Here is a 21884-nt window from a genome sequence, read left to right as displayed (position 1 = left end):
CGAGTGGCGCGATCCGAGGGCGCTCTGTTGCCGACAATGATGGAAACCCGCTCCAGCCGACGACGACCGGCCACATCACAATCTCACCCACGTTGGCAATGGCGCGTCGCATCGCGCACTTCGAGCAGTCTACTCCAAGCATCATCTTTCGGTCGGTCACTGAAGTCCGTCGTCCGAATCAGGACTTCATTCTACGAACAGTACCATTCTTTTCAGACGTCACAGTTGGATCCTGACCTCGAGAGAAGCAACGCGTGCCACAAGGTCTTCATCTTTGCCATTTCCATAGTTTCCAATATTCTGAGAAGCCAAAATTGAGAGCGCTGTCAAAGTCTCGAGGACGACGAGCCTCTCGAAGGAGTCCAAAACCTCGAGACCATGTTCGGCAATATGTTCCCAGCTCTGTCGTCTCATTCAAATGGTTCGGCATCATACCATGAGCCCGAAGAGGCGTCGTCAATGCATGTCCCTGCGCAGAGGCAGGCTCGGAAGAAATGCAAAAGGTTGCTCAAGTCGGCGAAGGGAAAGAAGGGGAAGAAACACAACGTCTCGAGAGCCCTCAAAACTGGCCCTTTCGACCGCGTGTCCTTTACTGACTTCGACATTGTCGGTGATGATGAGGATTCCTTGAGAAGCTGCTCCATGGCTACACACGCTCTGGCTCAGGAGTGGTCTGCACCGAGAGCGTACATACAGGACACCTGGCACGAGGTCGCTTACGAGGGGTTCAATAGCGTCGTCGCAGCAGCGCAATCGAACATGGCGGTTTCCATGATCCAGCAAGCCCAACTGGCTATTTTCGCCGAGTTCCCCAACCGTGACGGGGACGCAAATTTACTTGGCACTTTCCGGGCTGAACCGAAGGAGAACATCCGATCTCGAGGATGCAACTGGTACGCAGTCTTTCTGGTAGCCACTCTCTATGGTCCCGACAAAGCGTATTGGGGAAGAGTGTCAGGCTGTATGGACATGGCCGAGCAGTCTATAGTTCATGCATACTATGACTTGTTAGATTTCATCGCGACTACCGCAAAGTTCGGAACGGGAAGCCCAACAAGGCGATGCAAATGGGGATCCGTGATTGGGAACCGAGATTGGATGTACAACAAGCCACAAAAGCCCAGAGATTAGCGTGGCGCCGTCAACACACGATCGAGTGGCTGTATGATCTAGTAAACTTCTATGCGCTTCCAGCCTTTGAGATTCGAGTGTCCATAGACGTCCAGCTGGCTTTGGAAGATCTTGATTGGTCTCTTGGCGGTGTTTATGGAAAGCAGAAAAGTCTCATTGGACTAAACTTTGCAAGCTTTCTCACTGGCCTCGTCATGAAGAAGTCGGGGGCCCCGCAAGAGAGCAAGATTCTCCCACAGCATGTGTTCCAGCTGCAATCCATTGCCGACTTCTTCACAGTCTCTTCTGGTTGGTCTATGCACCATCTCAAAGGCCATGTGTTGGAGCCCCCGCGTTCTTCTACAATTGGACCAAGGAAATCAGAGCGTTCGTGTATGGCGACAAAGCTAGCCATCGTTCAGGATACATGATTACAAGGGGCAAGTGCGCTGAAGCAGCTTCTTCAGGAAAAGCATCAAGCTAGCCGGGGGTTCGATGATTACAAATGAAATGATCAAAAATCTGGAATCGGAGCTCTCCCAGTGGCTTACCCCAACAAGCTCACAGAAGCCTGTGACCTCGCCTCGCAAGTTCCCACCACTGGTTGCAGAGGGCTTTTGCAGCACTCACCTTGGCTTTGCGGTAACAGCTTGACCAAAGGTCTGAATATGGCGTTTTGTACAGGCATAATCATTTGGGCATCCATCCCGAGGCCCATGATGCTCACACTCTTCCATAATGTATTGGTCGAAGAGGGACTGTTGGAAGGGATTGAGATTCTTGGCAAGATGAGGTTTTACTTCCCTGAGTCAATCGGATTAGACGGATACCCAGTTGCAGACCGTTTCTCAAAGTGGACGAAATCTATGTCAACATGCCCAGCAAATCGCAGCGGATCGCAAGCTCCAAATCAGCGGGGTCTCCATGGTCGCTCCACCGCCGATAATCCCGGCCCGCGACTTTGTTATTCAATCAAGTCGCAATTGATGATCTACGACAAGGCTGCAGGGAACTTACAACGTGTTCCTGACTCTGTCTACCGGCCACTAGGGAATCTATGGAGGCTCCGATTCAGCCAAACGCCCGTGCACGTGGACTCAGTCACAGGAAAGCAGAAGTTCCAAGACACACCAATCGTTTGCCAGCTTCACGACCTCCAGTTTCCTGAGGGCTGCATCCCTGAACTTTTCAAACAGGCCAGCGAATTTGCAACGGAGATCGTTGCCAGTCGAGCCAAACCCTTGAGTCATTCACGGAACTTGAAAGACGAAATCCTTCAGAACGTCAGGCTAGATGTACACACCTATCCGCGGGCCAAAATGACACACCCAGGAACTTTGAGTCTGGCAGATTTACCGAGGACGGATATGATCAGCTCAGTTCATGTCGTGTTTTCAGACATCGCGAAAGGGCTGGGCTCAGTGAAGAATCCACTTTATACCCACGTCTACGACAACCAGAGTGGTTTGTTTAAGTCTAAGCGTGTGGACCTAACTTGGGGTAGTCCATGTGGAAGCAGTCGGGGTTGTTGGCGGGGGATTGCGGACTCTCATCGGGGTCGAACCTGTCTGTTTCTGATAACAGCATCTGGAAGGAGCTGGATACCGACTTGAAAAGGCTCAGCGAGACGCATGAGTGTGCAACGAAGGACGACAGATGTTCCGTCACGTGTACATCTTGATCTGGTTATCGCACACTTTGTGATGGGAATGAAATTATGACACTCTGCACGAGACAAATTGGAACCAAGAAGCGAGTGTCCAGGGTGCTAGGTTCACTATCGTGACAGGCTGTGGAAGCGGAAAGCCGGAGTTCGTACGATGGTTTGTAATCGAAGGCAATGAGAATTTGAGGCTGTGCAGCACGCCCAGAAGACGATGGTCTCATTGCATTAAACTTAGTAGGGCTGAGATACAGATACAGGGCGATTGTCCCAAGGTAGAAAATCAGGTGTGAAGTCTGGTATGCTACGCAAAACGAAAGGAGCCGAAGAAAACAAATAAGGCTGGGGGTTGGAAGCAAAAAGCATAAAAATAATGGACGAACTGGGGTTTGAACCCAGGACCCTCCGCAAGCAAGGTAGACGTATCATGCGAAGCGGACATTCTACCACTGAACTATTCGCCCTTTGTTCTGGTTGATGAGTGCCGCGGAAGATGGAAGCCATCAATGGGATGGCAAGCACTGCGTTAGGACGCGGGCATGGAGTCTCATGGTGTTATCACTAGCCAGTCCGCCAGAAGGGCAGGCGGGCGGCTTCCGTAAAAGCTGGTGTGGATGGGCTGCCCACCACCCCCCTTCCTGCCTGATCCGCAGTCCTGACTTTGCTGACGACACCTCAAATGAACGAAGGAGCTTTTGTTTGGAATGGAAAGTTCAGATGAAGGAGCACGAAGTCGCTGCTGCAGCTGGAGCCACAAGTGTCGTTACCCAGGGAGATAGCCCGGTATGTATGGAAGGAGCTGCTCAGCTTTGGGGCATCCCCTTGCACTCATCCTGCCTCAGCCAGCATGTGAAGTCAACCAACAGCCTCACCTTCACTGACCTACCATCACCTCACGTCAACGTTCTCCCACCATTCGAACTTCACTCCCAAAACATCGATCTCGACGCAACCCATCACAACAGGTCACCAAGTATCTCTCCATCCATCCTCACCGATCACATTTATCCGAAATCACAATGTCGTCGCAAGCCCCCAATCGCAACCTATAGGATTGTTTCTCAGCCATGCCAACTGAGATGCAAATTGCAATCCTGCAACACCTACCAAAGAGGAAATTGGTTCTCTTCGCCCAGCTCAACAGCAGATGTTTCGATCTTGCTATCGAAGTGGGATGGAAAGAAGCCGAGTTGTCTGCACTCATACAGGTGCCGTCTCGCAACGGCAGAAGACAAACGTATGCCAACCACGTTAGGACTCTCCGCGTTAGACAGATATCCTCAGAGACTTTGCCAAGCGTGCTGGCTCTCAGCTTCCCCAAGCTTCGATCCCTGAAGAATTTTAATATCACTCGGTGCGACGCAGCTGCTTCGGATCTTGTTCGCCACTTCGCCCAGCTCAACAGAATTCTCAACTTGGAGATGTTATCCTCCCAGTGGGTCCCTGAAACTTTCATCGGGAAGGTTCGCAACTTCAGCCATCTGAAACGGCTTGATATCGACTTCTTCTTGGGGTCCTCTCTCGACCTTGAGCCCCAAAACTCCATCTCATGGCCAAACTTGGAGCACGCTTTGGTGCGATTTGGCCGCGGCAAGCCTCCTGGAAGCCTGGTTCAGGATTTCCGAAAATGCCCCGCCCTTGAGAAATTGGTACTCAAAACGGAGCAGCTTCCTAGATTGATGCTTCTCGGGCCGTCGGTTGCTAGCGGCGCGGCCGGTTTTGAAGCACTTCGGCAGCTTGACATTCGCATCAGCCACCACGCTGCCATTCAGGAAATCTCACGGCTCACTGACCTGACTAGCCTGACAATAGATTTAGGCGACACTGTTAATTTCCCTCCCACCAGTTTCTCCCAACTCGCGAAGCTTCGGGACTTGGAGAGTCTTTCTCTTACCAGCACGAGACAACCCAGCCTGCACCCTCTTTTCGACCGGGAAGTTGAGCAATCTGATATTCTTGACTTGATTCGTCACCTCGGCAAGCTGGATTACTTCAGCTGGAATCTCGAAGGTGTTGTCGACACCCATGGACTTATCGAGGGGATTGCGCGCCTTCAGACGAATTTGCAGAAGACTTATCTCGGTTTCGCCGTGCACATTCCCGATGTTTTCGAGCGTAAAGACGTTACGATAAAGACTCAGAAAAGTCTCCGGGTCCTTCGTGTACGAAATACGCTGTTCGACACATATCTTCCTGACCACGAGGCGACGGACGTGGCTGCTCGAACAGTCAAGACTTTGTTCCCATCACTTCAGGTTTTCGAAGTGGAGGCGGAAGGCTCCATAGAACACTGGTGAAGCCTTTGACTACAATTTTCAACAGCTAGAATGACAGTGGACTGCTCTTGGGTTTGGGCTTGCAATCACGAAGGATGGTCTTGTCTGGCGGACATTTGTAGGGGTCTGCTTGGTCACGAGAGGCCTGAGTCTGATCTCGAGAATCACGGAAACACTTGGAAACCCCTGGCGGTAGGCATACCTTCTCGCCTGTGTAATTTACGCCCAAAAGCTTGGGGAAACGGTGGTCTGCACCAGCGGTTACAGGACGGTATGCAGCTTCGCAACCAAGGAGACGGTCTTAGGAAAAGACTAGCGTAATATGCATCGAAAGGGAGATAGGATTCAGCGACTTCAATGCACAGCAATGACGGCCATGTGAACAGGTTTATGGCAAATGTTCATCTCGCGTGACGTTGGGTTAATGCCTCGTTTCAAATTAAGAAAACCGCAGATGGTTTGTGCTCCCATATCCATTGCAATGCCATAGGAGGAAATCTTCAGCTTTTCCTTCGGCAACTAACGCCGATATCTTTGGCCAGCCTAGACTATCTGAACCATACAACCTTTGGTGGAGGTCACACGCGGGGCAGCAAAATCCCCGCATTCTGGACATCCCCAAGGAAGACATTCATCCATCGCCTTGGCAAATCCACTTTTGTCCCCAATCCCAGGGAATCTAAACCGTCTAGCCCAATCGACTTATCTTGCCAAGTCGCCAAGCGACCAGGTCTTCGTGAAATCGCCGGTTAAGGAAACCCGAATGACTTGAGTGAATTGAGGTTGTTGTTGCCGGCCGTGAACCTCTTTAGATGAACGAACCCTCCAATGTAGCCCGGCAAGTTTCTAGCTGCTGGAAATTTCCCAACAATATTTGCTCGGTATTAGCATGCAAAAGCCTTCTACGTGTCATCTTTGAGCCTGAGTATGACAGACAGCACCAAGGCCCCCGATGCCGAGGATACGATGCCGCCATCTCCGCGGGCAGATCCGCCCAAAGGGTTTACGGCCGAAGATGTAATCAAGCCCGATGACGAACTCGACGAAGATGAGGAACTGGCCGTGGCGCTACAGAATCACGTGCCTGATACCGCAGAGGAGAAGCGTCTCGTCTGGAAGATAGACTTCGTGCTGCTTCCATGCCTTTGGTGGATGTACGTGCTAGCCTACCTCGATCGGGGGAACATTGTAAGAAGGCATCCCGTGCAGTCATGGTCCATCATGGAGAGATGCTGACATGATTTTGAGGCCAATGCGAATGCTGCCGGTATGAGCGATGACCTTCAAATGGCCGATAATGGTGGGTTATTTGCATGTTTGAGAATCTTGCGGCAAACTGACGCTTCGTTGCAGACTACTCGCTGCTGGTCTACCTTTTCTTTGTAGGGTACTTTGTCTGCGAGGTCCCTTCAAACATGATCATGAACAAATGTCGGCCTTCTATCTACCTTCCCACCATTGTCTGGGTCTGGGGTTGTGTCGTTATTGGTCTATCGCAGACAAAGAGTTACAACGGCTTTTTAGCCGGCCGTTTCTTCTTGGGTTGCATTGAGGCTGGTCTGTTCCCAGGTGCCATCTTTCTGCTGACCTGCTGGTACACAAAGAAAGAGATCGGTGCGTTTCCCTCCCAGGCAACGTGGAGGCAATTGCTTACAACACCATAGGCAAACGGTTCTGTATCTTTTACACGTCTGGCTGCATTGCCCCAGCGCTCGGTGGTATCATGGCTGGCGCAATTATCAAAGGTCTCGAAGGAACGCACGGTATTCCTGGATGGCGCTGGCTTCTCATCATCGAAGGAGTTCTCACAGTCGCTTGCGGGTTCGGGCTCTATTTTATTCTCCCCGACTACCCTCAAAATGCGCGATACCTCTCGTCGGAAGAGCGTCGCCTCGCCAGGATCCGGATTCTATTCGACCGTCAACTGAGCGTTCACGCCACGACTCGCCGGATGACTTCATGGGAAGCTTTCAAGGCGGTGGTATGCGATTGGAAGACGTTGTTCTTCCTTGTGTCATACAGCATCATCATCCTCGGCATGTCCATCTCGTACTTTGTCCCGACGATCCTCAAGGCGATGGGCTACACCAATGTCACGGCGCAGTGGATGACGGTACCGATCTGGATCGCGGGTGCGGTGTGCCAGCTGGCGTTGTCGTGGACATCAGACAAAACCCAGGACCGTCGATGGCACAGCGTCGGTCTGTTCGGACTCGCGGCCGTCGCTTGCCTCGTTTCGGCAGTCGTCAAATCCGCCATCGCCAAGTACGTCATGATGTGTCTGCTCGTGGCGGGGCTGTACACGGGTCTGCCGCTGATGCTCAACTGGACGAGCGAGTCGATTCCGTTTCCGGACCAGAAGAGGTCGGTGGCGATCGCGATGGTCAACTCGTTTGGACACCTTGCCATCATCTACGGGAGCTATCTGTGGCCCAGCACGGGTGCGCCACAGCACTTGGTCGGGTTCTCGACTTTGACTGCCACCTGCGGACTGGGGGCCTTGCTTGCCATCGCGGCTCCTTGGGTGTTCAGGCTTCTTCCGAAACAGCGAGTGACGAATGTCGAGCGCGAAATCATGGCCCTGAATGAGCATGGTTCTTGACTTGTCACGTTCGCAGAATTCCGCAGACGGCTGGAAGGTGTGCGAACCGGGGTTTCCTGTTTGCTAGAATTGGAAAGGAAGAAAGGTGGTGCCAAGGCAGCTTCAGGAAGGCCTAAATGGGCGATGGCTTTCGAGGAGCACTTGCGGTGGCCACAATACCTTACCTTAGTTGATCTTGCCTGCCTTATTGGAAATTTAAACGCTCTCTCGAGCTTTAAGCGCAGGCGTCACTACCACTGCATGCTCCAGCCTGTCGTTCTTTCTCAAGCCAGCTTGGAAGCAGCCCAGCCTCAAACTCGCCTCCTTCATATCAACAGCAAGCACGAAACAACTGCGCCTACCTCAGCCAATTGACCCGACGAGTCTGCCACATGTCCCATGACACGTCCCTGTCTCGACTCTCCCCCCCTCCTCCGGCCTTTTTCCTCCGACATCATCACTGCAATATCAAGATCGGACGCAAACATAATCCATCCCATTCCGCATTGCATACGTATCAAAGCCGTTTTCGCAACTCCATTCGTACTTCACTGAGACCGAACTCCGGTCGGCTTACTTCCTCGACACAACCACTCCATCCATACCACCCCATTTCTCCCAATATGCGCTGCATTTCTTCCGACAACGGAGCTCCCAGCTCGAGCTCTGGGGAGCCGACAGCACTCGAACTGTTCAACAAATATCCCACCTCGGGTTCTCAGAAGTCGACGAGATCCGCACCTAGTAACAACAGTGCTCCCAGATTGGGCTCTCGGAAGTCGACGAGGCCTAAAGTTCTCAACGATATCCATCCTAGGTCGGGCTCTCAAAGGTCAATGAGGTCTGTACCTGACACCAACAGACCCCCAAAGTCAGGCTCTCTTGAGCCGACAATAGCCAACGTTCCCGGCACCCAATGTATTCGCCGTCTCAATGTGCAAGAGGACCCCCTACTCCGCGACCTCTACGCCTGGGGCACCCGGATTGACAACTGGATCAGGACCATAACTCCCCATCCACCGTCTATGGATTACGACGTCGATGCCATCATCCCAGCTCCTCCCCGTCTGCCTTCTGCGGGTGATGACGTCGATGCCATTACTCCAGCCTCTCCCCTTTCGCATTCCCAGGGTTCAGACGCATCATCCAGCGAGACGAAGATTACTGACCCCAATGCAAGCAAGAAGCCTTCTCTTCCCGAGTCTTCTTTACCGAAAGATGCAAGCGACAGTGAAAAGAAGCAGAAGCCTGGCAACACCAACACTTCGGGTGCCACACAGCCTAAGGTGGAAACTACCAACGATGTACATCCCCAAAACGAACCCGCGGATGTCGAGAAGCGCAAGAATCTGTAGCGCAGAATCTTGGCGGTCCTGAAAGGACACGTGAAAGAGGCTGATGGTCAGTTTGTTTCTCACCTTTGACTTACAGCCAGCGTTTCTGACAATATTTCTGCAGAAGCTTCCATCCCTTCCAACTTTATTTCTGCGAAAGTCCCGAGCGTTGACCCCAAACCATCCAAACTCAAGACCTTTCTCAAACTATTCAGCAAAACAAAAGAACCAATCCCAACCGAGAACCTCCTAATGCCAAGAGAAACCGGCAACAATTCCCAATCAGCCCAGGACGATGATAAGGATGAGACACGCGCCACAAAAGGAGGGAAAAGTCAGCGAAGGCTGTTCAAGAGACGGAACGAATGAGTATAAGTCCAGTTGCAGGACGATTATGAGTTCATCTACAGATGAGAGTCTTCATCTCTGCGGCGATGTGTTGATCCTGCGCTACTGCTGGTGCTCGTTGAATGCATCAAAAACAGCGACGGTAACGATGCTCGGGGTTGGATGAATGTTTGGTCTCAGCGACTCCTTACGTCATTGTCTATTGGTATATTTTGAATGAAGCGTTTTGCGTCCGTACCCTTTCTTGTCCTTGCTGCCGCTGGTGATTGCCTGAAAAATGAGATCTTCAAAAGCAGCATTTACTTTGGCACCTGGTCCTGTCGTGCTACGCCCCCAATATGACCGTCCCTAAACACGTGAAGTGACCGCTTAACCTAAAACTGATGAACAAATGGTATCCATTGCGGAACTTCATTACTTGTGACATGATGCCTCATAAAACTTTTCATCTGTTGGTTCGTGTGCTAAGAACCAAACCTGTCGCTCAAACGCTCCTTTTCAATCGACAAGAAGTGGAGGTCATCTTCGAGCTTGGAAAGGTCCTCCCTTGCATGCTCCAGTGTTGCCAACGTCTCGTCCACGGCGGCCTGGGCCACCCTGAGCTCTCTTTCACCCACCCTTCTCGTATCCTGTAGTCGTTCTGTTTGATGTGCTGCCGAGCCCATCTTGACCCTGACGGCCCTCTTCAGGGCGTCGAAGAGCATGCCGGGTTGAAGACCCATGTCTGTCTCCTCCGGCGGCTGAGACGGCGATGCCAGGGCTCGACCCATGTCGTTGGCGCTGTGGTCGTCGTGCGCGTGAAGTACGGCGGGGTATCTGGCAACGAGATCGTCAAGGCCTGCGAGGAAACCCTGAAATTGCTCCATCTGGGCGGCGACGGCGTCCCCCGATGAGAGACTCTCGAGTTTGGCGCGGGCGGCCTCCAGGTACCTTTGCTCCTGAGCGTACTCGTGCTGGCGGAGCTTGACCGTTGTCCGCTGTATGTCGACCCTGTAGCCCAGCTTCTCTATATCGCCCTCGAGGTCGGCCATCATGCTCTCCCGTTTCCTCTTGTGGCGCTCTACTACCGTGATGCCTTCTGTGTCGTCGGTCATGGGGGTCGTGCTGCTCTCGCTCCTCCGCGGCGGGTCCGGGGGCCTTGTGCGATGTTCTGGAGGGTTGTTTGTTCTTGATGTAGTCCCCGGCCATGGCCTTTGCGGGGCCGACGCGGGAACGTGGGATTCGGGGCGGAAATTGTTCCAGGATGATGAGGATGATGTGGTGGTGGTGGTGGCGGTGGTGGTAGTAGTAGCGGTGGTCTGCGTTCTTTGTGGCGGTTCGGTCATGGCGCGGATTCCCGAGGTATCGGTCTTGAGTGACGGTGTTGGGAGTGGCCTTTGCCGTGGTGATGCCCCGGCCCTGGTGTTTGGTTCTGGGTCGTCGGTGGTCCTGGTAGGCCTAGACCGTGGCGATTCCTCTGCTCTCGTGTGTGCCACCGAGTTGCCAGAGGTCCTTGCTGTCGTGGGAGACCGGGCTCTTGGCGGCGGCGCGGCCATGACTTTGGTTTCTCGACGGTTCGTCTCTCGATAGTTGGTCGCTCTAGCGGGTGTGCCGGTTTTCGTTTCTGGAATTTGGACTACGATTTCGCTTGCCGGGCTGCTGTGACGTTGACCGGCAGATGATGACGGTTGCTGTGAGTATTGCGATTGACGAGAGTATTCCCGTTGATGTGAATGCTGGGACTGCCGTGATGGTTGCGGTTGGTGTGAATTTTGTGATTGACGGGAGTGTTGGGGCAAGGCCCAAGCCGGCGTTTGTGACGGCAGGCCGTGTATTGGTGATGAGCGGGCGGGAGTACCATCTTCAGCCCTTGGCTGGAATAGTGTCAGCGGTAATTCTGAGATTTTTGGTCCTGGCGACGTACCCCTAGACTCATCCGACGATCTCCATCGTCGAATGTTGACGGGCCGGCCTCATAGTAGTCACTGCGGCTGCCGGCTGCGGCGTTGCGCGCCAGGAGTTGGAGGGCGGTGGAGGACCATTGTAATGAAGGCCCTGTGCGTGGGTTGGAAGACGGGGCGGTGGTGATGGAGGTTGAGGCAGAGGTTGAGGCGGGGGATGATGCCGTACTTGGGTGGTAAGATGAGGCGTCGGCGGAGAGGTCCGGACTCGGCCCGGGTGGATAGGGGCGGGTGTAGTCGGGGGTTTCCGAGACCCTGTCTAGACGCCTCATCGCCTGGTTCGCCGCCGGCGAGGGCGAGTACTGGCTGTAGACGTCGGAATGCCCTCGTATTTGCGCTTCCTGTGCAGCATGTCAATGGCGGTTGTCGTTGGACCTTTCACTCGGACACGGGAGACATTGAAGCGGAGCTGTGAGGGATGGGCGTGTTTTCGGAACGGACCTGTCTATCAAGAACGCGCATGACATCAACATCACTCAAGTGATCGCGACGGATGCCCCTATTGCGGGTGCGATTGGCCAGACGGGCCGTGACTTCGTTTGACAGCAGGATGCGGGCTTGCTCCAGGTTGACGAGGCGGCAGAGCATGCACAGGTGTTTGCGCAGGTTGTTGCTCCACGAGCGCGGCGACAGCTCGGGGCCGAGGATGTCCTCGAGGCGGGAGATGCGCCACGTTGATAGGACTTTTTCGGCCTGCGCCTCGGTGAGGTTCATCGCGACGCGATGGTGCGCGCACGCGCGCGAACTCAGTCTAGAGGTTGTCGATGGAGTTGTGCGGCGGCGGCGATTGATGAGATGCGACGTCGAGGGCGGTGGACGGGCGGGTGGGTGAGCGAGCGAGTGACGTGGAGTGGGTGGCTCAGTGAGGGTGGATTGAGCTGGCACACCGCGACGAGGCGAGGGCGGGATGGACACTGGAGCCCATCACACTGCAAGTGGGACGGTTCAGTGGTGGTGGTCTAAGGCACAGTGGAGGTGCCCAAGCGGTGCACCGGGGAAGACGGGAGCCCGACCGGGAACAGGCCGTCGGATTAACTCATCTACGGTGGTTGTTCCGAGATTGGCGGTTGATGGAGTGGAGGTGAGTCGGTAGGATGTCTTTGGTGTTCATCCAGTCCGCCCAGAGGGACTATTTGTTTATCTGTTGGTTGGGCATCCCTCCCGAATGAGCCACCGCAGATTGAAAACAAGGGAAGTGCATTGCCTTGTTAGAATTTGACATCACGTGATATCGTGTTTGATTCATATTAAGCTTTTCTTTCGCTCCACAGCCGTATTTAGCAATGTTGCACCCAGAGTCGCCAGTCCCGGTCAAATGTAAACTTCTATGGCGACCGGTGGTCCCGCAGAACCCCGAATTCTCAGACCGGACACAACACTGCAACTGATGACAACTTTTGAAGGAGGAGTCCTTAGTTGCTCACTTCAAGCAATGTAGAAGTCATCACTTTGACCATTAATCCGACTTGTGCCCTCCGGGGCCTCCGGGGCCTGGCTGTTGACAAGCATCGCATTCCCAGATGAGTCCATGCCCTTCGTGAAATCCTAGGCTGCCTTCCGGGTGGCGCCCCGATGCAGGGCCCACATCTGCGGCGGCCGAGCCGGGACGCCAGTACGGGTCGGCCACGGCCGTGGGGCAACAAATCGGAGGAAGGCGCCATGAGTGCAGCATTTCAGCTGTGCCTGCCTAGGTGGTAAATTTAGATGCGACTGCACCGCGATCGATGAGCATGCAAAACAGTCACTCACCTGGAAGGTGCACCTGCGTTCCATCCGTGGCAGTCGGCGGGCGACGCAGAAACCTGCTCCCAGCCAACAACACCTCCAATCTCCCGGTCCATCACGAATAAATCTCGCCATTCGGCCCTGGAAGATACGTCACTGCAAGCGATCGTAGGATCAACATCACAATCATGATGCCTTACAGTATGCTCTCCCTCCACAGATTTCCCATTCTTTGCAGTCGACTGACACGACAGACAGCCAGACTGCAGCCAAGAATCATCTACCACACCGCCGGTTTCCACGTCCTCAACACCGACGGCGACGTCAAGAGACAATCCAGACTCGCTGTCCAAGACCTTCGGCACCTCTTTCCCAACTCTTCCGTCACCGTTGAGACTGTCTGGCACGGCGACACTGCACATACCGTCATCGACATTCAAGGCGGTTTCATCGACAGCGACAGGTATGCCACGGGTTTTGAGATAATGAAGGACCTTTTCATGGGCCACTCCATTTCTACGTCGACCACCGAGCTGCCAATTCTTGTCGAGTAAAGGTGCGATGGCTCCCGCTGGCTTCCATCAGGTTGTCTGGGGCGAAGGACGGCGGAGACAAGCAAGCACTGTCATGGGCATAAAGGGCCTCGAATTTGGCAAGAGCGAGGATATGCAACAAGGATAATGAGGGATGGGTTAACAAGCATTGCTTCTGGGCGCGACGAGCGGCTTTCAGATCATTCATGCCAAACACGGATGGGATTTAGCCACCCGTACAAGACGTCGAATATATCACAAGAAAGTAATCTGTTCCTCCCTCCCCAACGGTCTCTGCATGCGTTACCCGATGAAGATGACGTGCAAGTCAAGAGTCCTGACGTGGACGGGATTCAGTTTGCGATTTTATCGCTACCCGACCAAAACTCCCGTGGCTGCAGTTTCGTGGGCTAATACCCGCATGACTTCGAGAGATGAATAGTAGATGAATTACAAAAGAAAAAGTAATCGTTTGTATACCGATTCCTCCTTGGTCATCTCGCAGCTGGCTTTGCCGAAATCCGCAGGCGCTGTCATCCAAGCCAGACTCGATTTCGATACGAGCAGAAAATCTGGACGGTGTAGCATGGGAGCGCTTTCATCAGCAATAAAGTGCAGTCAATGTCCTCAGAACAGTATTTAACTTGTCGAAATCCATCTCAAAGTAATACGAAGCCTTCATGATCGATAGGACCTAGAAAACAACCAAGACCAAGCTAAAAAATAGGCCACAAAACAAAAGGTTGATCTGACCCGGGATTGAACCGGGGACCTTCAGTGTGTGAGACTGACGTGATAACCACTACACCACCAGACCAGTTGCTGCTGTTGACAAACGGTAGACAGTGAGAGGATCTTGAGGGCTAGGCTGTGGCCTCGGTTGCCTTGTGTGGAATCGTAAGAACTTGAGTGCCCTCAGGCGGCAATACAAAGGGGGACTGTTCGTTTGAGAAGGGGAATGATGATACCCTTCGTCAGGCACGAACTAAGTGTTCCAGTAAATCCGAATGGAAAAGGCCTACCAGTCATAGAAGTGTTGAATTTCACGATGATTCAAGAACCGACGATTGCAACTATAGAGTTGGCTTGGCGAACCTCTTCTGTGTTGTGACTACCTTGAAGGTAGACGAGGTTGTCACGATAATGCTCATTCCCCACTCGGGACTATCATCCTGCCTTGGATCAGCCTAGCCCTACAATCCTACAGAGACCCTGTCACTGAAGTCCAAAGTACTACACTCCGTGCTATCGTGTCAGGCAGTCGAATTTGTCTGAGCCGAGGCTTCCTTCTCCAGCTTTGCCTTTCGCATTGCTTGCCTCATCTCTCTCTTGGTCTGTTGAACCATCCTTTGAAACTTCAAGTCTCGCTCAATTCTGGACCTGACCTCTCTCAGAAATCTCAAATCGTCTTCCTCGAATGCGAACCCTTTTGCTCGTCGACGTTCCAAGGCTTTCACGAGTGTGCGGACGTATCGGTAATCGGATCTCCCAAACGCAGACAGCTTCTTCTGTCTTAGTCGGGGGTCTCGTGGGGGTCCTTTGATGACAACAGTTGAAACTTCCCAGCAAGTGGGTATGGTTGGTGTTTGAGAAAAACACGTTGTGAGATGGGCAGGCGAGCTATTGGGTGGCTCATTGTCGGGCACGTCTGACAGCGGAGTTTGTAATTCCTCCCTTTGAACACCATCTTCAGGTGTAATTGCCGAAAGCCGTGGGCTGCTCGATAAGTTTGGAACCATCGTCAACCCAAGTAATTGTTGGCCGGTGCAAACGCAGGCTCCGTGACGCCACCCGAAAGGACTGTGTGATTCCCATGAGTGAAAGAGTCGCATGTATAAGTTGGAATTCGTACCTAGACTTGAGTAAGAGGGAACATCGAAGACTATGTTTGCGCGCTTATGAGCCCGACAGCGGGAATGAAGGCAATGCCAAATAAAAGTTGGAGGTTCTCCCACTTGTCGTTGGAGTCGCTCCCAATGTGTTGTAATGAAGCTGCCGAGGCTCTCAAAGCCTCCCCGGCAAGGTGTTTATTTGCCACCCTCCTAACCTTGCTTGGGTGCAGGGTCTTTTGGCGCCAACAGATTTAGACGACGGCCGCAAGGGGTAACCAACGCTGTATGAAAGCAAGCGGTCGGCGTTGGATCGGAACTGAGAAGGGATGGCTGGTCTCCGGGATGAGCCAAGACGGCCTCCTTCTGGGCGACACCGTGCGGCAGCCAATTGTAGATCAGAGCCAGACAGACAAGACAAGGGCATTGTGTGGGGAGACTAACGTGGAAAGTCGAGCCTCCTCCGCTTGCGGGTGACTCGCTCCAGTCTAACAACACGAGTTGGTTAGCGGCGTATCGGACAAGGATAACTAGAGCACCAACACGAACTCAGACCTATCGGTATCATTGCACCAGATGATGACACGAGAAATGAACCAAGCAGCGTAGTGTCACAGTGTGTACATGCCGACCGTGCTTGGAGGACTGGGGTGCAGTGCCTCGGGAAACTGCCCACGTCGTCTCATTTCAACCCCAGTCGACAAACATGCAACAAACAACCAACAACCACTAGGGTCAGGACCACAATCATGCTCGCATTTTTCGTTGCGGAAATAACGCGGAAACATGAGAAGCTCGTCTGAACACCGATTGACAAGATGACATTGACGAACCTGGACCGATGTTTTAGGCCTGAAGCAAGCAATCCACGCCGAGGCAAATGCTTCCTTGCCTCGAACTTTGCAATCTCGCAAACCAAGGTGTTCGGTATGACAACCATATTCCCACATTCATTCCACTACTGAGAGGCGAAAATTTGAACACATGATGGTGACAACAGACGTGTTGAGTGAAAATACATTTTCTCCCAAACCCGCTCTATGAGCAACTCTATTCGGCATTGTGGCAAAGATCTATGAATCGTCGACAGTCTTCTTTCACGCGCGGACTCCAAACTGTTTGACTTCGGTCATGGGAGCCTAGACCTTAACCTGATCGCTGCGTTGACGTTTTCAGCTCAATTCCTCGTTTTATTCTTGCTAGATAAGTAAACCTCTGCCACGGCTGCCATCCTTGGGCATGAGGGATCGATGCGTAATGCGCTCGTCCATGTCAAAATCGAGGATGACCTTGGTCAGACGACGCAAATCTCGGCCAGATATTCCAATTAGCTCCAACGCCACCTTATATCTTGCATCGTCGCGGATACCTGTTCGGTTGATCGGATGCTCCTCTCCTCCTTTTTGGGCCCTGGGCTTCGGGGCCTGAGGCCTCCCTATCGTTTTGCGTCTCTGCTGGAGACTGCCTGTCAGCCCCCGAGCGACGAGATAGTCCTTGAAAAGAGCTGGATCAAGACGTCGTATCTTAGGGACTGTTTCCCAACTTGTGTCCTGAACCGAGTCCGAGTATCCTACCCATTGCACTCTCAGGCGCTTGCTTTGAGAGTCGTGGTCAAGAATTGCAAACACATTGAAGTGATCAGTCCCAATCGTCTCCTCGCGGGACTTCCCCAAAGCGCCCCAATACGCATATACTTTTGAGGGTGTCGCTTGTTGAATGATCACTTCGGGCACATTTCTGCGCGATTGATCGGTAGCTCGTTCTGTGATGAAGCTCACAGAATGGCCGTTGCCGGTTGACGTATGACCGATTATCCTGTCGTCATCGTCGTACTCTATGAGAATTCACGGTTACAACCTGTAAGGACTGGCGCTTGGGTTGATGATCATACCTTCGTCCTTGGGCTCGGTTGGATTTGAGCTGATGGTGTCGGTTTTAACACGTCTTTTCTTCGAGATCTGCTTTGTTGTAGTGCCAATCTTGGCGGAACCCCGCCTTTTGGGCGGCGATTCTTCTCGCTTGCCCCCGCGACGAGGAAATGCGTCTGAACTGATCGCACTTCGGCGGTAACGGAAGTGCATTTGTGCCATGATGATATTAACTAGCGTGCGGGATTTTCCAGAGAATAATCCCGCGCAAGTTTGAGCCAGCAATCTTCAAAGAAGTTTGCGAGAGTTCCAAACACAACGCGGTGCGGCACGACGCGCTACCAGCCACCGTTCTAATGCTGTGTGACGGACACTTTGGATGCCTGATGAATGTAAGCTTGACTTGATAGGCCTGACAGACGTCACTTGCGCGAGATCCCTGTCTCGTTATTTTGTACCTAGGGCGTACACCATAACGGGGACATGCGCGCACCTCTCAGTGGTGGGAATACTTGGGGAGTACCCACACTGCGGCGTACGGGGCATTCAACACGCAACGTGTGCAAGGCAGACTCGCTCTCAGAAGACTTTGGGCTAAAGTCTGACAAACATAGTCTCTTCCCTTTCTGCGAGCCACGGGAACAATTTCCTATGAAAAGATGACTTGTGGTTTGCCTTTTTGCAGTGAAGACCACCACGCATAATTGGTCTGGGAGGGAGATGAACACCAAAATCAAAGAATTTAACCGCCGGCATTAATCTTGTCAGGGTCGTCAAGCGCCGCTAGTATCCTCATTCTAAAGGCTTCAAGAGATGACAGGCATTGCAAAGGTCGGTGGTGAGATTTAGTACGTTTAGCTAACCGGACGGACGACTCCCTATTGGTAATATCAAAAACAATTCTTTCTACTAAACTCTTATCCCTATTATTGCTACCGCTGATGCTACTCCCGTTGTCTTCATCGTCGTTGTTGTCATCTTCGTCTTTGCCGTCTCCGCATTTATTACTATGCTTCTATTGGATTTGGTTTGCTCCAGCAGTTGTTTGTGCATCGGTCCCTGACAGATCGGTCTGATCGTCTTGAATCAGGACCGCAAAATCCGTCTCTTTTATTGATGATTCTCTGTTGCCGCATCGTCGTTTACTGCAGAACGAGTAGCTTCCCAACCGAAGTTCTGTACCCGGCCACAATACGTTGGTCGACTCTGCTAAATTCATACCGAGGTTTACCACCTGATGATAGGTGTACGGCAGGGTGACAATCAACTCCCCAGGTTTGCAAACGACAATGCTGTACTTGATGCCCCAGCCGTCTAGTGTCTCCTGTGAGAATAGTATGTTTGCATGCCGGATGAACTGCGAACACGTCTTGCGCCCATATGAACGTCGTCGGCCACCGCTTGTTTTCCCGCCTAACGTCCTGGAAGCAGCAAACTCTTCGAGCCTCCTTGATGAACCAGGCTCAATGATCAACCATGTCTTTGGGGAGCCCCAGCGGACCATGTTGACAGAGGGAAGACCCGCATCTTCGATGTGCATTGGTGTACAGGTACCTCCATCTTTGGCGAAGTAAAAGTAGGGAGCCGTAATTCCAGGGTAATGGCGTTTAGGCTCAAGCAGATGCTCTAGATGTGGTCCACAGGTAAGGTATGTCTGCATTTGATTCGAATGCTGCACCGACTCCCAATCTCCGAGATAGTAATCGCATGGTGATGAGGGCTTCTGAGAAGCCGACGAGAAGACAGCGTTTTCATCCACATCGTCGTCGTCGTGGAGAGGAATATTTATGCTCTGATCGAATGCTTGGGCGCTGAACAGAATCTGAATGTTTCCATCTTGGCCAATCGGGGAATAAGTTGCACGATAATGGAAAACCATGTTCTCATTGGATTTTGGAGCTATTGTGATGAAGTTGTCGGAGGGTTCATGGTAGTCGACGACCTTAACCTTCGCAAAACCTTTCAGAGTCACTGCTTGATCTTTGCACAAGGTGCCCAGTGTATCGCTTGTGCTTTCGCCAAGATCTGCGAGTCTACACGTAGGGTCATCTTGGCTAGAACGCTCCAAAGCTTAGTGACGACACCCAGAAACAGAGAGAGACGGGGGAGAAGCTAACATTTGGAGTCGTTCATCATCGTCAGAGATTCTGCCCAGGCCAGCCATTTTTGGACACTTCAAATGCTCGTGTGAAATTGGCAACGGTCTCAAATTGAGCTTGCGTGTGACCAACGATTGTGCTCAGTGTTATGAATCAAGTTCGACGCAGAGCAATGGATATGAAGGGAATTGCTTCTCCTAAAGGGTGAGGATGGATTCCAGAGTTCGGGCCCCATCATGGTTCGACTGTCGCCTGCCAATTTCCTGGGACTTTATGTACGTAAACATTCTCGTGGCTATCAAGGTGTCCAAACAACCGATGGCGTCAATATTGCATGTATAAAGTTCAATGGCTTGAGGAACGCAGGAGTGAACAATGGCTGAGCTGGTGGACCTGCAGGATATCGTTAAATGCAATGTCCTTCGAACCTGGCCCTCTCTGTTATACCTGCATTCCCGCTTTTTTACGGTCTCAGCCTACAACTTTGGACCGCGGAGGATTGACGCTCTTCCAGTGCCTATGAAACCAATTGGAGATGGCTAGCAATAACTTCAACAATTGGATCATGCATCCTGTCTCTATTCGCCCCCGCCCAGGTCAAAGGTCAACGGAAGTAGTTTGTAACTTAAGGCATTGCCTTCTTTACCCCTAGTTCAAGTCGTTGTCTCACTTGGCGCAAGATTATTTGTTGGGGCCACCAACTAATTACGCATCCTCTTATATAGTAAACAGCAATTTGATAATGTCTTCCCGTACTTTTAGCGTCTTGAAATGCCCGACCTTGAACCCACAATGCCCGAAATGTCTATTTGCCCCTTCCGCTCGGTTAGAGCCTCTTGTAAAGCTCGCTTTGGGACCAAGGCAGAGAGGGTTTTGATTGCTACTCCTTTTCCAATGTTGCTCGTCATCTAGTAAGAAGCCCGAAGATGAAAGCTCGGGGAGGGGCAGAGGTTTGGACAGGACTTGATGTTGCTTGCACATAAGGTATGCTGCAGACGATGTTTACATCCCGGTCGATGTCGCCACCACTTCTTCTGGCGCACGCGACAGCGGACACTAGTTTAACTGTCTGTATTGAAGCGAAGCCCTCGACCTCTTGCTCATGACGAGTATCTCCGCCGACACGCCGTTCGCATTGATCCATTTTAAAAGAAAATCTCGTGCCGGGGAGCGGATAATCGCTGCTCCATGAATGTGTGGAACCTCCAGCGAGGTCTGATCTGAACGCCGCGCATATCAATTCGCTTCGGTTCAAGGCAGTGAGTGACTTAACCCAGAGCTAAATGCTGTCGACTTGAGAATTCCACGGTGAGTCGGTAAAGAATGGCTGAAACACGACCCATGGTCGATGCTGTCTTTGGTGTTTCAATAGGTATTGAATTGAGGCCATGGGGCGACGCAAAAGGCCCATCATCCGGATTCAGTTTAGTTCTTGGCTGTCGCCTCCAGCGGATGCAAAGTGGGTTGACATGGGCCGGGGTATTGTTAGGGTTGAATGCGGATGAGTGGAGTTGACACCGCGAGAACGATTCTGAGAGGCTCGGATTGCGTGGCGGTGAGGCAACTCTCGCCATGGACGTACCAATAGGAACAAGTACTCACCGAACGCATCTGCATCACGCTAATTGCGCGACAATCCATCTCGTCAGCGGCCTGGAATATCCACTTTGTTTGTTGGCATTTGGGCACACCGGCATCTGCCATTTCCCGCCCAAAGAAAATGACACCTCCAGAACATAAGCTTCAGGTGCAGAACAAGAACACCACAGGGCAGAAACTCAACATCTCCAAGCCAAACAGCCACGAAAACAGAGAGTCAACTCCATCCGACCATATAACCCCAAAACCGCAATCATGACGAACGTCGAAAACGGGTCCAGTCTCCACCTCAAGACCCTGAAGACCAACGTTCCAAGCGAGTATGCCACTTCAGGCAGGGTCCGACAGTGGCTTCTCCAACACCTCGAGAACCGCAATGTCGACCTGGTCAATGGACCGGAAGCATTCGTCTGTTTGTGGAATGGCTCCGAGCTTCACTCGCTGCATCCAAACCACATATTCGGATCTCTTATCTCCCAGGGGATTGCCCCGCAGACCGCCCACCATATCGTCGGAGATGTGATGGAATGTTTAGAGGTATGACGCCGTACCTCGTGTTATTTCCATCTCTCAGATGGGTTTCTAATGCCTCCTCAAGGACTACCGTGCCAGGCGCGCGGCCTGTGTGGCCTCTGGCCAAGTTTGGTTTCCCGACCCAGACCCGGAGCCAGTGTCACAGCCAAAGGGGCGGCCTGAGCTGGAGGAGCGACAACTTCGTCTTGCCGAAGATTGCGAGGCTTTGCCAGAGCAGACGGAGAATTCCCAGAGTTGGTATTCTTCCCTGACAACTGCCAGGGGTGGAGTGCTTGCAGCTGGAGTTTCTCTGGCAGTGGGACTTGGGGTTATGACGTGGTATTTGGTCAATCCTCCTTCGAAACAAGAAGATAAGAAGTAGAGTTCAGAGAAGCTCTATGACCCAGACACAAAAATCGAAGTGCCTCTCACTTGCTTCAAGTATGAAGACATGTGCGATTTGTCA

At 52.4% G+C, this 21884-nt stretch overlaps 8 protein-coding genes across 8 annotated transcripts; 5 read left to right on the top strand and 3 right to left on the bottom strand.

The window, feature by feature from the left end:
• Window positions 1-3840: 3840 nt before the first annotated feature.
• Window positions 3841-5070, top strand: CGCA056_v009053 (uncharacterized protein; the record flags this gene model as incomplete). The annotated part of the gene is made up of 1 exon (XM_037324300.1): window positions 3841-5070. One exon carries the CDS (start codon window positions 3841-3843, stop codon window positions 5068-5070), a length of 1230 nt encoding a protein of 409 aa, XP_037177327.1.
• Window positions 5071-5976: 906 nt separating this feature from the next.
• On the top strand, window positions 5977-7651 carry prlL-1 (MFS transporter prlL; the record flags this gene model as incomplete). Its single annotated transcript, XM_037324299.1, has 4 exons — window positions 5977-6237; window positions 6298-6349; window positions 6403-6663; window positions 6714-7651. 4 exons carry the CDS (start codon window positions 5977-5979, stop codon window positions 7649-7651), a joined length of 1512 nt encoding a protein of 503 aa, XP_037177328.1.
• A 602-nt stretch (window positions 7652-8253) lies between these two features.
• Window positions 8254-8985, top strand: CGCA056_v009051 (uncharacterized protein; the record flags this gene model as incomplete). The annotated part of the gene is made up of 1 exon (XM_037324298.1): window positions 8254-8985. One exon carries the CDS (start codon window positions 8254-8256, stop codon window positions 8983-8985), a length of 732 nt encoding a protein of 243 aa, XP_037177329.1.
• Window positions 8986-9776: 791 nt separating this feature from the next.
• CGCA056_v009050 (uncharacterized protein) lies at window positions 9777-11966 on the bottom strand (the record flags this gene model as incomplete). Its single annotated transcript, XM_037324297.1, has 3 exons — window positions 9777-11165; window positions 11216-11593; window positions 11694-11966. 3 exons carry the CDS (start codon window positions 11964-11966, stop codon window positions 9777-9779), a joined length of 2040 nt encoding a protein of 679 aa, XP_037177330.1.
• Window positions 11967-13180: 1214 nt separating this feature from the next.
• Window positions 13181-13531, top strand: CGCA056_v009049 (uncharacterized protein; the record flags this gene model as incomplete). The annotated part of the gene is made up of 1 exon (XM_037324296.1): window positions 13181-13531. The coding sequence occupies one exon, from the start codon at window positions 13181-13183 to the stop codon at window positions 13529-13531; it is 351 nt and encodes a 116-aa protein (XP_037176760.1).
• Window positions 13532-16538: 3007 nt separating this feature from the next.
• On the bottom strand, window positions 16539-17429 carry CGCA056_v009048 (uncharacterized protein; the record flags this gene model as incomplete). The annotated part of the gene is made up of 2 exons (XM_037324295.1): window positions 16539-17173; window positions 17231-17429. The coding sequence occupies 2 exons, from the start codon at window positions 17427-17429 to the stop codon at window positions 16539-16541; spliced, it is 834 nt and encodes a 277-aa protein (XP_037176759.1).
• A 793-nt stretch (window positions 17430-18222) lies between these two features.
• Window positions 18223-19371, bottom strand: Kdm4d (Lysine-specific demethylase 4D; the record flags this gene model as incomplete). Its single annotated transcript, XM_037324294.1, has 2 exons — window positions 18223-19261; window positions 19325-19371. The coding sequence occupies 2 exons, from the start codon at window positions 19369-19371 to the stop codon at window positions 18223-18225; spliced, it is 1086 nt and encodes a 361-aa protein (XP_037176766.1).
• Window positions 19372-21160: 1789 nt separating this feature from the next.
• Window positions 21161-21800, top strand: CGCA056_v009046 (uncharacterized protein; the record flags this gene model as incomplete). Its single annotated transcript, XM_037324293.1, has 2 exons — window positions 21161-21442; window positions 21504-21800. The coding sequence occupies 2 exons, from the start codon at window positions 21161-21163 to the stop codon at window positions 21798-21800; spliced, it is 579 nt and encodes a 192-aa protein (XP_037176765.1).
• Between the last annotated feature and the right edge of the window lie 84 nt (window positions 21801-21884).

Source organism: Colletotrichum aenigma, assembly GCF_013390185.1.
Source record: "Colletotrichum aenigma strain Cg56 chromosome Unknown KSG_Cg56_contig06, whole genome shotgun sequence".
NCBI lineage: Eukaryota > Fungi > Ascomycota > Sordariomycetes > Glomerellales > Glomerellaceae > Colletotrichum > Colletotrichum aenigma.
This window is presented reverse-complemented; position numbering and strand designations above follow the sequence as displayed.